The sequence below is a fragment of the Seriola lalandi genome, unplaced genomic scaffold (assembly GCF_002814215.2).
Source record: "Seriola lalandi dorsalis isolate HSWRI2012SDOR001 ecotype SW California unplaced genomic scaffold, Sedor1 jcf7180002054845, whole genome shotgun sequence".
Classification (NCBI taxonomy): domain Eukaryota; kingdom Metazoa; phylum Chordata; class Actinopteri; order Carangiformes; family Carangidae; genus Seriola; species Seriola lalandi.
In genome coordinates, this window is record NW_019525398.1 from 86,274 (window position 1) to 104,173 (window position 17,900).

Below are 17,900 nucleotides of genomic sequence, written 5' to 3' on the forward strand. Positions count from 1 at the left end.
ATAAGCAACATCATCAGAACCGTGAATGAAGTTCTTAATATGATATGAGAAAACATGCTGACACTTGCTGGTAAGTTAGGTAATAACCACGTCCAAAAGTGATATTCAACAAAGTGAAATATAAACAATTTGATCACATAACTAGAATAAGAAAAACATTTTTTGAATATAATTACTATTAAAGTAAGATTAAGGATATATCGTAAATAAATTGATGAATTATCATTATGAATGAAATGAATGAAGATTATTAATCAGGAGTGTTTCATTTAGTTTAGGTGTAAACATTATATATATCTTTGCTAAATATTAAATGATTGACCTGTAATGTTGAGCAGCATGTATAGCATAGTTTGGTTTGATTGATTTATGGATGTTTGTCCCTTTACCTTGGTTATGTTTCCTGTTATTAGTTATGGGGATGTGAGTATTATTTAATGATATTTTTTAAGTAAAATGCTGCAAACTAAAACGTGAAAGTATGGTTTATTGTTAGTTTAATTAAGTATAACCAAATGTATGTACTGTAAAAAATAAATAAATAAAACATTTTGCTAAGTAAATAGGAGGTGAATAACAGTGAATGAGGAAATTATTTATTTTATTTTGAAAATAATGGAATTTTGTGCATAATTTTCTTTTGTTTCTTTAAAGGTTATCAGCCTAACAGACTCTACTAACCACTCACGCAGTATTAAAACAAAACTGGACTGAGAATAAAGGGAAGAAAATTAAAGTGAGCCATCCTGTACATCCTTAATAGTCAACCAAGGCGTTTGAGCAGGAGCTTTACAAATATCTGGTGCAAGTTGACAGCAACCAAAAACATTAGGAAAGGTTGTTACAACCCGTTCCCATATTGGCAACAAAAAAGCCATTAATGCATGTAAACGTATAGAACCTTAACCCTGTTAGAGCCTGACAAACACACCTGTCAGGTTGACTGAATGTTTACAATTGATGAAGTGAGCCATAAACAATTTCACAGCATTCAGAGCAGAGTGAGACATCAGTAAACATATCTCTGAACTCTGTGACTCACCTGAGCACCTGTGGCACAGCAAACATGAAGGCATCGTGGAGGAGGAGGCACAGTGTCCCACACAGGAAGTATAGTCCAAAGCTCCGCCCAAGAGCGTGTATAAGGAAGAGGCTGCTGACCTGCCCCTTCCTGTCCTTCTTCAACAGTTGAGTTTTTTCTGTTGGTCTTGCAGAACATTGTGACCAGGACAGGGACCAGGATTGGGGCCAGAACTGGATCCGGGATGGTCCAGAACCTGTAGGCTCCTCTCTGCAGAAAATCAAAACATACATACAGATATGGTGATTTCTTGGGGCGGGGCCTGTGCTCACCTGTTTTCTCCGAGTCCAGTATCACCAATCACAAAGGCTTGATAGTAAGGTGATATTTGCCTTGTGAGTAGCTGCCGTATACTTCGCTACACCTGCTACTGCCAGTGAGTTAGAATGACATTTACCTCTGATGCTAGTCTGAAAAGCTGGATGTCTCATAATTTTTTGCTCCTAAATTCAGACAAAACTGAGATGCTTGTCATTGGCCCGACCCAACATAGACACCAGTTTGATCAAGTAACAATAACTTTTGATAAATGTGTGATTACTCATAGTCTGACAGGCAAAAATCTGGGTGTCACTTTCGATCCTTCCCTCTCCTTTCATCAGCACATTAAAAATATCACCAAGACCGCCTTTTTTCATCTACGTAACATAGCTAAGATTCGGTCTGAAATCTTAAATCATGCTTTTGTTTCATCAAGATTTGATTATTGTAACATTTTGTTTTCTGGCCTGCCACATGCTCGTATTAAAAGTCTTCAAATGGTTCAGAATGCCACAGCAAGAATTGTTACTAAATCCAGAAGATTTGACCATAATAAACCGATTTTAGCCTCCATTCATTGGCTCCCTGTCCATATCAGATCAGACTTTAAGGTTATTTTGATGGCATATAAGGTTCTAAAAGGACTTGCTCCTTCCTATCTTTATGATCTGCTTAAACCTTATACTCCATCTCCTGCTCTCTGTTCCCAGAATTCAGGGCTCCTGTCTGTTCCCAGAGTTAAAAAGACGTCTGCTGGCTGCAGAGCCTTTTCCTATCGGCCCCTCTGCTCTGGAACAACCTCCCTGCTGATATCAGACTGTCTGACTCCGTTCAGACTTTCAAATCTAAACTTTAAACTTATTTTTATGCCTTAACTTTCAGTTAGATTCTTATTCTTTTACAAACTCGGGTTCTGTACCTGTTGCCATCCTACCAGCGGCAGGTGGGCCTCAGTCTCAATAAATCCATAAACTCAGTACATTGTAGTCCAGGTAGTCATGCCGACGAGATCACTGTAAACTTTGTGAAAATCCCTGCATCATTCTAACCGTTTGTTTTTCCCCTCAAGCACATGAAGCGCCCCGGCTGAGTGCCTCTCTCTCGCCCTTCTCCTTCTCTGTCTCCTGCCTGTTACTGTCCGCAAGTCCTCCCGAGTTTTTATCAGTAGGAGCACTTCAGCTGCCACTACATTACTATCGCTGTTACTGCAGCTACTGTAACTATTATTAATATTTTTATCATTGCATGGTCTTGTTCTTTTCCTCTGTGCCCTCTCTTGCTCTCTCTTGCTCACTCTCTCTCTCTCCAACCCAACTGGTCGAGGCAGATGGCTCCGCCCACCCTGAGTCCGGTTCTGCTCAAGGTTTCTGACTCTTAAAAAGGCCACTGTTGCCTAGCGCTGCTCTTGGTGGGAATTGTTCGGTCTCTGTAAATAATATTATAAAGAGAAGGTGAATTGACTTGACTTGACTAGTCATGGAGGTACATGAGTGATAGCATTATGATAGGTGACGCTAATGGTGACGCTAATGGTAGTGCTAACCCTGTGCATATATAGATTTATATAAAATAATTTATGAAATAGCTGGAGAGATTAATAAAACTCAAATGACATCATCAGACATAGATTATAGAAACATATGAAGAACAGCAGCTTCCGGTCACATGACCTCCTCTCCACCATGAAGACTAGGACTGTGTATTTGGAAACATCTGCAAGATGTTGAGCTTTATCGCCAAGGTATCGGTCTCAGCAGTATGACATCACTGTGACATCATCTATTTACATAACTGTTTTTAACAACATAAATAAATCATAATTTATTTTAAATATTAAATGAGTCGTACTGCAGCTTTTTACAGTTCTGAGTCCAGAACTTCTCCAAGTCCATCATGATCTGGATCGATGAGTCTTGATCCCGCAGAGACCACAGATCTTCAGCCTGCAGAGGGCGCCGGTAACCCTGAACCACCAGACTGACAGAAGACAAAAACACTTTTTTTTAAATTAATGATGATGTCACAGTTAATTAGTGTAATTATTATTATCCTAAATATTGTTATTATGAGGTTTTGTACTTGTGCGTCTGACGGACTCAGTGTAACGAGCCGTGGTGGAGCTGAGTGATCTATATAAATACATTAAAGGTAATTATTGCAAAATACCCAGTCCTCTAGTCTCAGAGGAAATAATGCTGCTGTTTTCGTTCTGAGTTTGTGATATTTATTTTCATAAAAACAGAAAAACCGTTGGATTTTTAGAATAAAAACCTGTCGTGGTCCAAACAGCAAGACTGTGTTTCACAATAAAAGCCTGTCACTTGTCAATCTGTGGATCTTCCACCTTCAGGTGGGCAGTTTGTTTCAGCAGGTTAAAGATTAAACACCTGTCATGTCTGTGACAGCAATGTAGCTGTTTTAGTGGCTACAAAGACAATAATAATAATAAATGATAATAATGAGATTGCTGTTGTTGGTGAGTTTTGATGATTTGAGTTGTGATGTTCGTACCCGCTGAACCAGAAGAAGAAAAACTTGGAAAGAAATGAAGCATCTTCCTCTGGACACCGGTTCTAACATGCGAAATAAAAGTGTGTTTTAGTAACAGAAAGTTGATTCATAATCTATCTATCTATCTATCTATCTATCTATCTATCTATCTATCTATCTATCTATCTATCTATCTATCTATCTACCTCTTCCTGCTGTTCCACTGGTTCCTTTCCCACCAGAGAAGTTAATAAATGATCAATCACTGATACCTGATCAATGATCTGATCGATGTCAACCTTCAGAGGAATGATGGAGCAAAGAACCAGAAGAGTCCAGAAGAGGAAGAGGAGGACAGACGAACGACTGCCCTTCATCCTCTCCACCTGGATTATCACAACAGCCAGAACCTGAGGAGGAGGAAGAGAGATAGAGAGACAGTGGGAAGGGGGGGGGGATTGACTGATTATCCTGAGAACCCATTGGTGGATCTGGACCTGTTGCCATAGTAACCAGTACCTCTATCAGGACATACCAGAGTGAGGCTCCGGATCAGTGGACCCAGCAGGACCAGCAGCTGGTTCTGGATCTCCTCGTTCTTCTTCACTAAAAAGTAAAACATCTCCAGAAGACCGAAGGACGCCAGACTGAGACCCAGGAGCTTCAACAGAGACCAGATCAGACCACAGAGACTAGGTCAGACCACAGAGACCAGGTTTCATGCATGATCTTAGCTGGACGATAGAGGGTTAGGGTTAGGGTCAACCCTAACCTCCTGATCCCAGACCAAATTTAGACCTCACTGTTTTCTTACCATCTTGCTGCAGCAGAGTTTGGTTAGTGGGATGACACCTTGGTGGGGGCGGAGCTGCAGATAGAGCAGGTAAAGAGGAGAACAGGTCCACAGGTAAATACAGGGGAACCACACCAGTACAGTGTGCTGGAAACACTGGGTCAGGTCTGGTCTGGAGGTGTACCATGTGAGGTTCCAGTCCTGAAAACACAAAGCACATACCATCTCGGTGTGAATCTCATACACACCTGGCGCCCTGCTGTTGGGCAACTTAAACACCGCAGACCCAAAGTCCACAAGTCCTCCAGCTCTGCCTCTTCCACAGAGGATGTGGTGGTTCGGGTTCAGTCTGAGTCATGTCCTGCTTCCCCTTCCTCAGTCTTCCGACAGTTTGCCAAGCCTGAAGACCACATTCAGCTCATCACCCTCCTCTACTGCTACTGTCCATCACTGGGTTTGACAGCCACTAAAGACCTTCTGACCACAACTCATTTCATCCTGTTTAATTTTAACTGAGCAGCAGATCTCAGAAATATATTCAGATGTTCAACAAATCTTTAACATGCAACTCACCCAGAGAGGGTCCAGACCGCTCACACTGCACAGGTGCTCCATTTAAACAACTCTTCTACTGTACACAACTCTTCCTCTACGGTCTGCTTCTTCTTCTCCTTGGCAAATCTTATCCTGAAATACACCCTGTCTAAAGGTCTCTCTACCCTCTCCCTCTCTGTGTGTTGTGGGTCGATTTCTCTCTCTGTGAGAGAGAGAGAGAGAGAGAGAGACAGAGAGAGAGAGAGAGAGAGAGAGAGACAGAGAGAGAGAGTTGTGTTTTTTGTACTGTAGTGCAGATACAGTGTTGTGTAGCTATAACTGTAGTATTGCAGTGCAGTGCTCTGGGGTAAAGGCTGTGCTTAAGTGTGTGATGTGATGCACCTGAAGCTTCTACCTGAGTGCAGCAGGTCAAACAGGTGATGTCCAGGGTGGAACAAGTCCGTCAGTGTGTAATTGGGTTCAGGGGTTTAAGGGGTTGTTCCTTTTCCTTGGATTATTAAAGTAACAACAGCTGGCCCACAGGTGAAACCAGTGGCTGCTGGCGAATAGAGGGCACTAGGACGCCACCCCACCTCTCCCCACATCCTACAATTTCAGTGACGAAGACTTATTTACTTTAAAATACATACTGTTTTTTTATGAGCAAATAAAGACTAATCATTATAAAGTTAGTATTTTCTTTGTCCATTGACTCTCGTTGTAAGTTGTACATGTGCAGTTTGCTCCTCTCTATACGAGAGATATGAGCTTGTTGCGGCGCAGACAACCTGCACCCTCAGTATTCATCTGAATGGTGCTTATGTACACACACCACCAGCCACTAGGTGGCAGCAGAGAGTGCGTGGTTCGCGCTGCAGTACATCTGACTAAGTGCACCAGTTAGCGGACTCGGTGTCTTGAGCAGCAGATGGAGAGGTAATTTAGCTAGCTAAAATGGAGGGAGAAAATTTAGTGATGTCATTAAAAACAACGCCTTCTGAGAGGAGAACATTGCAGGAGAAGTTGAGAGTCAAAGAGCTTGGATCTGATCAGCCTGACATCTTAATGCAAAAGCCATCCAAAGACAGAGGAAGACAATATATCCGGACATGGAGCTGGTTCAGTAAGAAGGCTTGGCAAACTGCATGTGGTAACAGTAATGCTTTATTTTGCTTTTTTTATTTTGTGGTCTAACCCTAATCCTGCTTTATTTTGCTTTCCTTGCCTCCTTTTTCAAACATCAAGATCAGGCCCAGCATAGATTCAGATAGGATTGATTGACCTAAAGCACATATCAGAAAAAACAAAAAAGCATGAACAAACTAGGGTCCACATGGAAAATGCAATGTGGCTAGCCATGTTTGGGAATATAAATATAGCTGCTCAACTTGATGAAGGCTACAGGATAGGGATCCAATAACATAATGAGGAGGTCATGTTAAATTCCTCACATGTTTCAGTTCCACAAAAATGGCCTGAAAGCGTCTTTTTCTGTCATTTTACAACCTGGAAATTGATTTACATTAATAAATGAGTAAAGTCTAAATTTGAATTGTTTAATGTACTTTTTTGATAATTAGAAACTGTTCAAATGTAAATGTTGCTTTAATGTAACACAATACCACCATGGATTCCCATGACATTTTTGTTATTGTGTATTTAGCTTTATATACTGTTCAATCAATAAAACATAGGCTATAAAATGCATTCAGAACTATTTTATGTTGTTTTAACTCATAAGCAGAGAGCCAAAGATGACAGCAACCCAACAAATGGTGGTAACATACTGTATGTCAGGAAACACAGTCACCAGGAAACAGGAAACAAACATTTAAATGTAACAGAGATTATCAAACACTGAAATATGACTCACTATCTTGTTTTGAGGAGGGTTCTGATGGTTTTTTTGATAGGTTGTTGACGTTAAGTTTATATTACACATTCATCCCTATAGGGTGTTCCACATAATACAATGTTGCCAGAAGGTTTGGTCCAGAAAAACAAACTTGTGAAAATAGTTAACTTTTAATCTTTTTCAATTTCTAATGGTATAAATTTTAAGCAATAACTCTTTTTTTCCATTCCTTACCAATATGGTCCTGTACCGCTGGAAAGATACCTTTTGAATAGCTCCTCAAATAATGTTTACTTGGTCTACTTTATGAGGAAACATATTTTATTATGTTTTGTTATTATGTTATATATTATTATAACATATGTCATTTCAGACAAAGACAGGCATTTTCATTTGTTAAAATACACTAGTGTAATATCGTGGTACACATTTGCTTCTTGTTTTTTGGTATAGCCCCCCCTGGAGAAAAATGCACCAGCCGCAACTGGGTGAAACACAGCAGAGATCACACTGTGTCTCTAAATACAACATGAGTCTGTGGATCCACTTTCTATTGGCTCTTAAATCCACAGCAGTTTTTCTGTCGGACTCTGAGAGTGAAAACCTCTCAACGTCCTGACGACCACCAAGTCTGTTATTCTCTGCTCACCACAATGCAAACTGGGCACAATCAACATCACAAGGTCTGGCTGTATTATCAGTTTCTCACTGTTTCCATGACAACAGCTACTAATGTATAACCCTGACCTACTCACAGAGGAGTGAACTTTGACATGACAAGATGTAAACAAAGCAAAAAAGATGACAATATCTAAAACAAAAAAAACACATGTAAACAAAACAAAACAAAAAAAAAACAAAACATAAAAGACATGTAAACAATATGTACACAAAACAAAAAACATGTACACAAAACAAAAGAAAACATGTAAACAAAACAATAAAACAAACAAAACACGCCAACATGTTAACAACAAGTGACAACACGTAAATAAAAACAACATAGCATGTAAACAAAACAAAAATATAAAATGTAAACATAAAACATGACAACAAAAAAAAACAGTTGCAGATGTTTTAATAAGGGGCAATTGTATTCAATTGCTACTACTAAAGTACTGTTACTTTGATGAATATGTTGTGTACGGGTACATAGTGCAAAAAGTACACACAGTACACATTGTGTAGACAGAGGTACTTTTGTAATATTGGAGGATATGTTTTCGTATTAAACAGTAAAACAGGTGCATTGTGGGTGGACAATGAGTTGGCAGCAGCCTCAGTGTCTTATAGATGATTGATAGGAAGTGTCAGTTGCCTTGGTAACATGTAGAGGAGGAAGTAGCTCCGTCTTTGAACTAAATGACAAACAGTAATCAGTAATCAAGTATTGATGACATCACTGATTGAAACACTTGATTGGCACCTACTGGAGGTCTGAAGTCGACACACACCGATGATGTCGTCGCCCCCTTGGAAAACGATGCACTCTGATTGGCTCCCCTGAAACTCTGTAGGACACAAACAAGTTTCCAAATGTCTTTAATTCCTTCCAACTTTCCTTTCCTCTTCCCTTCCTTACCTCACTTCCATATAAGGTATTTCCTCCATCTGTCTGTCAATCAAACCATCAGGCTCCACCAGCTGCTTCCTACACACACACACACACACACACACACACACACACACACACACACACACACACACGCACACACTTAATATCATTCATATAATAAGTAAAATAAAACTAATTAAACTATTAAACACATAATTGAGCATTAAATGTTTTATTTTATGTTATGGTTTAATATAGGTCCAATACAGAGCGTCCCACTGAGGTGCTGCACAGTTTAGAGCTGTTGCTCATTTTCAAGTCTTGTCTCTAGTTGGTGTTTTATGGTTATAAAAGATAAGGAAATATAAAACATAATACAATAAATACTTAATTTAACCAGTCCATCCAAAATACTGTATTTCTCTATCTTTTTCAGCATCATTTTTATTTTTTTATTGATAAATATGTCATTTTTAGTCGTCTGTTCTCATCACCACACCAACCAATCACATAAATGTACCAGCCTCAGAATATAAGACACTAAATTTTGCCTGCAGTACTGCAGAGTCACCTGTAGGGAGCTTTACTGTCTTTATGGGAACTTCAAACACACACACACACACACATACACACACACACACTTACTGGATGTGTTGCCATATAAGGTCATCAGAACTCCGTCTACAAAGAACAGCGAGCACTAGCATTAGCATTAGCCATAGTTGGATGATAACTGCATTGTTATGGACTTGCAACATCATTAAATGACTAGGTAATGTCATTAGCATTAGCTCTAATGCTTCATTTAGTAAAACTGATAGCATTAGCATTGGTGGTCCACTTCACTGAATTATCACATTAGCCTCAAACTAGGCCTAAACTAGCCTAAAAACTAGAATAATTAGCACTGGCATTTTTCTCTACACTACATTCATACGTACAATCTCGCACGGCACCGGGAGTTAGAGTCAGTTTTCTGGTCACCATGGTGACCACTAAATGAAAACAGGATGTTAGAGAAAGAAACTATGAACAGAAAAGATCCAGAGACATTAAAAGATAGCGACGTCTATTATTACTGTTTCTTTGTCCTTCTCCATCCCTCACTGTTACTTGCTGTCTTCTCTGATTCACTGCCACTGCTTGTGTTGCCACGGGAACGAGACCTGCAGATCAAAGTTTACAGAAACCTAAAACTTTTTCCAAATTTTAAAAAGTAGATTTAAAAATGTTGTAATTTTGTTTGTCATAAAATCATCATTATTAAATCAAAAAAATGTAGAAAAGAAAAATGTTAGTAACGCCCCATCACCTTCTCTGTTTTCTGATTGCTCGATCACCATCCAGACTTCTGCTCTGCCTGAAACAAACAGAAAACATGGCATTCAAGTAACTTCCTTTTTCTTTTTAAGTCTTTTTTTTTTCTTACCTCTGTGGTCTTCCTCCATCTCGTTTTTCTTCTTTGGTGTTTGGAGGAAACTTTGAATTGAACAGGCCACTGGAACTAGATTATATGCACACAGTAGTCAGATTATATTAACACATGATTAACATGATTTTATTTTCTATGTGGTGTTTTGTGTTTTACCTCACAGGGCCTCTGTTTTCCCATGGAGCACTGGGCTTCACTTGGTCTTCATTTGCCGTCCCCTTTGACCTGCAGGTACAAGACAAATTTCATCAAATAACACATGATGTCATCATGACATAATAAAAACCATATAAAAAGTCACCTTTGAGCAGCAGGCGGCGCTGTCTGTGTCAGCTCTGGTTCACTGCTCACACCCTCTGCTGTGTGATTGGCTGGGAGAGAGGAGACTGAGAGTAAAACGTTTACAAATTAGTTTAGAAAAAACTAAATACTAAACTCATCAGTTAAAAAATGAAATGCAATGGAAAATATTCTACTGTCAAATTATACTTGAATAAACTAGATGCAAAAAATTAGATACAAATATTTACAATAAATTATTAGCAATAAAGTTTGAGTTCAGAGAACTAAACAATAATATAAAAACTTACTCTCCTGAAGTATGCATAATAAAAAAATAAAATTAATAATAATAATAATAATAATAATAACAACACACCATTTTGTTTTGGTCTCAGAGAGAGATCTGTTCTTTTATTGTTGACACTTTTGCTTTTCAGCCAAGGAAAAGCCAGAGTGGGTGAACGAGCAATACTACACATAGGAGAGAGAGAGAGATATTTTACATGCAATAACCACCATTGAATAATATTAACAGTCCAATAATAAATGACCAAAACAAAATTGAAATGCAACTGATGACATCACAAAAAAATCAAAACTGTGTATTACTTTCTTTCATGTGACAGAATAACATTTTACTTAATTAAACAAACATGTTATGATCAAGATCAAATAAGAGTTTAAATAAAGTCAAGAGATGTGCGTGCGTGCGTTTACCTGTTGTGTTTCACTTTGCATGTTAAAGGATTCAACTCTGATACCCTGAACACAAAGTCAAAGAGTCATATTTTGGATTTAACAAATCATTAAATCTGTGTGTGTGTGTGTGTGTGTGTGTGTGTGTCACCTGAAGAAGACATGATGGTCAACACAACATCTCCACAGACGTTTACAGTCAGATCGATCTGATGTCTGAAAGAATAATGATGTCTCTGAACCCTGAAACAAAAAAACACACACATGTGTATATAAATATATATATATATGTATACACACACACACACACACACATATACATACAGATATATATATATATATACATACAGATATAGTAATGACTTGCAGTAATGTAGTAATAACCACTGAGTAATGATGTAATATTTGTAGTAATGACTCACAAGGTCTCTAGTTTGATATTTATTACAAACTTTGTCTCGTGTCTGTTTCCTGATATTTGTGTAGGTCTCCGTTTTTACCTGATGTTTCATACAATGTTTCTATTTTTCTTTTATTCTTTTCTTATGTTAGCATTAGCATTATAATAAGATTACTGTATTCCATTTCTTATTAATTTCTTTTTTGTCTCCTTGCATTGTGAGATTATTAGTCTCGATATACTTTATCTGTTTGTGTATGCAGTACTGCAGGTAGTAAATTCATTTTATTTTCTGACCATATAGTTCAAGTATATAAATATATGTAGTATTCTACTTCTTTCATGTGTCTCTGCGTCTCATTTCCCTTTATGTGATTAATAAAGTTTATCCTACAAACTGTTAGAATCAGTTTAATGATTTACCATCACCATTAGCATTAGCATTGAACAGCTACAGAGTTGGTGTGAGTCCTGACAGTATGAGTAGTAGTAGCATTAGTATCGGTCAGCAAATAGGAACTTACGTTTTTTCCAACAACTCTGAGCTCAAACGTTTCATCTTTAAAGTGAAGTTTGGTGATTCTCTGCCTGAGGGTAAGAGTAACATGATAGGTCACATGATCAGTTTTAATTGATATTTATACATTAATTTACCTTGTTTATTGGCAGCTGAACAAACATTGAAATATTAAGTTCAATAGAATTGTATCATTGTGCTTCTCAAACACGTCTGTAACTGAAGAATGTTATAATGAGATGACAGGAATGTTTTATCTTGTGTAGTTGTGTTTGTCATTCAGCATTATAAAATAACAAAGTGCAGTCATACAGAGAAAGTTGACCTTTGACCTTTGGCTGACCTCTATCTGGACAGTGGCTAAGAGCTGATTAGACTGTAACTTGTCAGTGTCAGAGACAGTGAGTCTCTACATTTATACAAATTATTCATATTAATGGAAACATTTATTTTTGCATATTTAAAACAACATTTTTCTTTTTTGTTTATTTACACCGATCAACCACAACATTAAAACAGCTGATCTGTGAGTGAAACCATGAAGCTGCGGAAAATAACTGAAACTACAAATTAAGTTTCAAAACAAATAACTAAAGATTCAGAATGAACTCTTAAAACAGAAAACGGATATAAAAGCTGTTTTAATATTATGGCTGATTGGTCTTTGTTAAATCAAAACATGTTTAATTTTTATTTATGCAGATGATTCATAATTATGAAAAAATGTATTCATGCTTTGTTTATATTGTTATATTTATACAAATTATTATGTGTTCACAAAATATTAAAACTTTATATTTACAAACATTTGTTAAATAGTGTTTATGTTTTTACAGATATGAGTTTGGTCTTTATTTATGTTATTATTTTTTACAAACATTTTAAATCTTTATTTACTACAAACATTTATTTTTTGATTATTTATTGATTTCACAATCAATTATATTAGTTGTTCTAACAGGTGATCAAAGACGTTAGTGAGGTCTCGATCCTACCAGAAATATTTTCCCACTAGCACTTTGTTCTTGTAGATGACCACACCCACTGGAGTTGGACCCAGGAAGTACTCAGACTGGTTCTCCCCCTGCAAACCAATCATGAAAATGACAAATACATTTTATTTCCCTGCTTGTCAAAGTGTTATTAATGAATGTGTGATTTATAAACATGTTATTGATAAACAGTGAGAAGTAAAAGATTTTAAAGGCAGTGACCAAAGGGAACTTAAATGTTGGTTGTGTACAGATTAATTATTGATCAGCGATTTTTGATTACTGACAATGAATTAGATTAATCATTATTGATCAGTGATTATTGATCTTACATAGGCATTGAACAGAGAGACTCCATACATCTGCAGTGAGCTGCAGAGAGACAGGAAGAGACTCTGAGCCTGTGGCTGAGAGACACCACTGGACAATGAGACACAGAGAGATAGAGAAAGAGAGAGAGGTTGTTAGTGAATGAGGTGAACACTCAGATGTTTCTACATGAGGTCTATGAAGTTTGTGGTTTTCAGAGTTTCATTTAAATGTAACAAACTTGTTTCTCTTATTTGTTCGTGTAGAAAGTTGATTTCTGTGTTTCCTTACCTGAGGAATTTGTAGATGTTTTGTACTTGCTGGTTTTCCTCTGAGTCCGACATCGCCGCCCCTTCGTGGTCGCCTCGCTCCGCTGATAAACAAAGAAAAATAAATAATAAAAATAGATAAAAAGACAAACTTAAAAATAAAAACAAAGAAAGTTTAACTCCATTCAAAATGGAACGAATTATAATGTAAGTATAAATATTTGTAGAGAATACAGAACAAACATTTTCTCACCCTGCAGCATCAGAGCAAAGAGCCGAGGTCTGAGGTGGGGGGGGCACGGCAGGCGACCTCGACGGACGTCCTGACAAACCTGCAGGTAAAACTGCCACCTGTCAGATAAAACACAAGCTGGTTTTATTCATCTCATTTATTCAAGATTCAACATAAACAATCCTTTGAGGGAAAACCATGACACACTTCGGACTTTCAGCAGCTGAATTATCACAGAAGTTTCCTCCTCTCCACAACAAACAGAGCAGCTGATTCAAACCAGTAAAAATAAAGATTCACTGACAGCTCAGAGACATCTCAGTCTAACATTTCCTCAGCTTGTTTCTCTGAGAACTTCAGATCCAGATGTCCAACGACTAAAATCATCTGCTTCAAATAAACGAGCTGAAAACCACCAAGGTATAAAAAGTGTCTGTGGCTTAAAACTAGATAAAAGTCAATGTTGAGCTTCTGTCAGACACATGATCATAGAGGATATGATGTCATCAACAGGCGACCAATGAAAAGTTACCATGATTAAAGTGATAGATTTCTCAGGTTTGAGAATTGATGCAAACATTCACGATAATAATAAAATAATTTAAATTTGTGCTTTAAAATTAGAAATAAGGAGAAGAACTTCACCGTGTTTCCTCTTTCAGCTTCAATGGATCTTCAGTGTAAAATTTGACACCAAAATAGAAAATGTACGGTGGCCCAACTAGGACAAAGAAGTCAAAGAAAGAACAGCATATTTCTTTAAACAAATGACAATTTCTGAAATCATTTTTCATAAAATCAATTGCAGATTGATAAAACATTTTTGTTGAAATAATATAACTGGTTTGGTCTATAAAATGTTCTATACAATGTGTTTGCTAGAAGAAATGTGTGTAGAAGTTTAGCAACATAAAACAACATTATTAATCATTAATTAGTCATTGATTTTATTTTTGTTTGTTGATGAAACTTACTGAGGTCTCGATGTTGTGAAAGAGTCTTTGAAGGATCCAACCAGTGCTGAAAGATCAATCAAACTGATCAATACATTTCTCATATTCATAACATACTTAATTCAGCTCGTTCATGTTTCCTCACCGTCCGCTGTTTGTTGTCACAGAATCTCAGACCAAAGAATTTGACTTCGACCATGTTCAGGTGAGAAAATACCTGCTGCAAAATGGCCGTCGCCTTCGATGATTTCTAAAATAAATGTACTTCAGGTTGTGAATGAGCGACGCCATGGCACAGTCACATAAAAAATTTAAATTATATAAAATATGAGACAAAATCAAGCAAAAAAAACAGGAACCGGAAGTCCTCCCTCACCTTGATGCCTTTCTCATCCGTTAGTGTGATCTTCCTCTCATCCAATAGGAGGACTTCTCCGTAAAATTCCTCCTGGTTGCCACGGAAACAGGCCATTTTTACTAAGGACAAAAAATATTTGAAGAAAAAACATTATCTGCAGCAGAAACACTGAGACATCGACCTCTCACAAGCTAAGTTAAAATTAAAACAGTTTAAAGTTTTAATCAACATTTAGGTTTCCAGTGTTAATATCAGTACAAAATCTGTGAAACTGTCCCTTAAATTATTATCAAATTATTATTGTCTCTTTAGAAAATAATAATTATAATAATTTCAAGATTTCTTGAGAAGTTTCTTCTTACCTGCTGCAGATCAACTTTATTCTCTGTCACTTCTTTTTCTTTCTCTGCTGATTTTCCTCCTTTTCTCTCTTACTCTGGTTTCTCTTCTTGCTCTGTTGTTTTGTTACCATGGAAACAACCCCCCTCTCTGTCTTGTTGTTTTGTCGCCATGGAGACGACCCCCTCCTCCCTCCTGTCTCCCTTTTCTCTCGCTCTCATTTAAATTTTCACTTCTGTTGTTTTCTTTCTTTTGATTAAAACTTTTTACTTTTGAAATTGTTTCTCTTTGACAAAAGTGAAAAATATGAAATAAATATTTTTTAACAAACCTGATGTTTCCTGTGGGTGAAGACCCGATGACCACCTCACCATGACATCACTGTGACATCACAAAGGAACAGGTGGGTTTTCTGTCTGAATATTTGATTGTAAATTGATTTAAAAAAATGATAAATTAAGTGTCTTTGTGACTTAAGATTATGTTAAAGATCAAACTCATTCACAATATGAACAGATATAATATGATATCATTATATATTTTATTCACAGATAATCCATCCATCACTTGTGGATCGATAATCTATCATCTTTGATATATTTATTGATGATTCTCTGTCTGTGTTTTTATTTCTCACACTGATTAAAGTGAGCGGAGGATTGTCTCTGAAAGCTCGGTGTAAACAGAAAAACATCTTTCATTTAAGGTCATTCACTTAATTAGATTTAAACGTCTTTAATTAGAATTAAACATCTTTCCTAATTCAAGTTTCTTTACTTCATTATAATTATATTTTCAGAAAAGGAAAGAGAAAGGAGAAACTTCTCATTCATCAAAAAAATTTTTATTTCAGTTTTTTTCCAATAACAAATATATTATGAATAAATATCTATTTGCTGTTATTAGATTTTTTTTAATTAGAGTAAACATTTAAAATGTATTGAATATTAAATACTGAATAAATATTAACTCTGTGTGTGGAATTATTGTTTAATGAAAGAAACTGATAATAAATATTTGGTTTATTGTGTTTATTTCTCTGTGAAGCCAAAATGATTCTGTTACTTGTGATTATAAACTTTAATGTTTTAAACAGAATTTTTTTTTTGTTCTATTTTATAAAAATTTTTTCACCTGATTTTATTTATTTTTTAATTTATCTCATAATAATTATTTCACTTTATTCATTTTAGATTTCTATATTTTTATTGAACTTTAAAGATGATCATATAGAACATTTTTGGTTCTGTTACTGTTTTTATATTTCACTATATTTATCTATTAAAGTTCATTTAATTAGTTTTAATTTTAATTATTTCTATAGTTGTTTATCAGTTGAAAAAAAATACATATTTTTAAATCTATATTTACTTTTTTCAGATGTGAATTTATAAATGTATTATTGTTTTAAATATTTTCATGCTGAAAAGGAGCATCCTATTGGCTGCTGACATTTTGAAAGGACCAATCATGTCTCAGGAGTCTTGTCCTCTCTGCGTCCAGATTCTGTCTGTGATCGTTATCGTCTGTTTCGGACTTTACTGCATCACCATGGTAACCAGCTGTCACTCTGTTAGCATTAGAACTAGCACTGAAATCTTTACCTTGATGATTAGAATTAGCATTTAGCATTAGCCAGATTATTGTTAATCATTAATAAATGTGTTAAGTGTGATCAGGTTGGCCATGTTGGTGTCTGTCCTCTGGTCTCTGTCCCCTGGTCTCTGTCCTCTGGTGTCTGTCTAGTGGTCTCTGTCCTCTGGTCTCAGTCCTCTGGTCTCAGTTCTCTGGTCTCTGTCCTCTGGTGTCTGTTCTCTGGTCTCTGTCCTCTGGTGTCTGTCTAGTGGTCTCTGTCCTCTGGTCTCTGTCCTCTGGTCTCAGTCCTCTGGTCTCAGTTCTCTGTCCTCTGGTGTCAGTTCTCTGGTGTCTGTCCTCTGGTCTCTGTCCTCTGGTCTCTCTCCTATGGTCTCAGTCCTCTGGTGTCAGTTCTCTGGTGTCTGTCCTCTGGTCTCTGTCCTCTGGTCTCTCTCCTATGGTCTCAGTCCTCTGGTGTCTGTCTAGTGGTCTCTGTCCTCTGGTCTCAGTCCTCTGGTCTCAGTTCTCTGGTCTCTGTCCTCTGGTCTCTGTCCTCTGGTGTCAGTTCTCTGGTGTCAGTCCTCTGGTCTCTGTCCTCTGGTCTCTGTCCTCTGGTCTCTGTCCTCTGGTCTCAGTCCTCTGGTCTCAGTCCTCTGGTCTCAGTTCTCTGGTCTCAGTTCTCTGGTCTCTGTCCTCTGGTCTCTCCTATGGTCTCAGTTCTCTGGTGTCTGTCCTCTGGTGTCTGTCCTCTGGTCTCTCTCCTATGGTCTCAGTCCTCTGGTCTCAGTTCTCTGGTGTCTGTCCTCTGGTCTCTCTCCTATGGTCTCAGTCCTCTAGTCTCAGTTCTCTGGGCTCTACCTGTGGTCCAGTACTGATCCGGTCTCTCCTGGTCTCAGGGCGCCTCCTGTCGGCTTGCCACAGCCTTCGCCTCCTTTCGCCTGTATGAAGTCTGCAGGAAGGGGGGGGGGGGGGGGGGG

At 37.4% G+C, this 17,900-nt stretch overlaps 2 protein-coding genes across 2 annotated transcripts in view; both read right to left on the minus strand.

Annotated features, from left to right (window-relative positions):
* LOC111670245 (multidrug resistance-associated protein 1-like) overlaps positions 1-4,850 on the minus strand; it is a 40,190-nt gene extending 35,340 nt beyond the window's left edge. The window contains 6 exon segments of the mRNA XM_087179461.1: positions 1,043-1,291; positions 3,191-3,319; positions 3,854-3,966; positions 4,072-4,242; positions 4,368-4,493; positions 4,647-4,850. Coding sequence (XP_087035587.1) covers positions 1,043-1,291; positions 3,191-3,319; positions 3,854-3,966; positions 4,072-4,242; positions 4,368-4,493; positions 4,647-4,850 — 992 coding nt within the window.
* Positions 4,851-6,862: 2,012 nt separating this feature from the next.
* epb41l4a (erythrocyte membrane protein band 4.1 like 4A) lies at positions 6,863-15,640 on the minus strand. Its single transcript, XM_087179462.1, has 23 exons — positions 15,372-15,640; positions 15,028-15,128; positions 14,797-14,901; positions 14,673-14,718; positions 14,344-14,419; positions 13,720-13,817; positions 13,489-13,570; positions 13,221-13,308; positions 12,892-12,980; positions 11,904-11,967; positions 11,131-11,222; positions 11,001-11,045; positions 10,660-10,754; positions 10,303-10,387; positions 10,158-10,226; positions 9,999-10,073; positions 9,882-9,929; positions 9,649-9,735; positions 9,511-9,564; positions 9,215-9,409; positions 8,597-8,665; positions 8,445-8,525; positions 6,863-8,372 (listed from the first exon to the last, which is right to left on the minus strand). Exons 2-23 carry the CDS (start codon positions 15,121-15,123, stop codon positions 8,294-8,296), a joined length of 1,818 nt encoding a protein of 605 aa, XP_087035588.1. The 5' UTR covers positions 15,124-15,128; positions 15,372-15,640; the 3' UTR covers positions 6,863-8,293.
* Between the last annotated feature and the right edge of the window lie 2,260 nt (positions 15,641-17,900).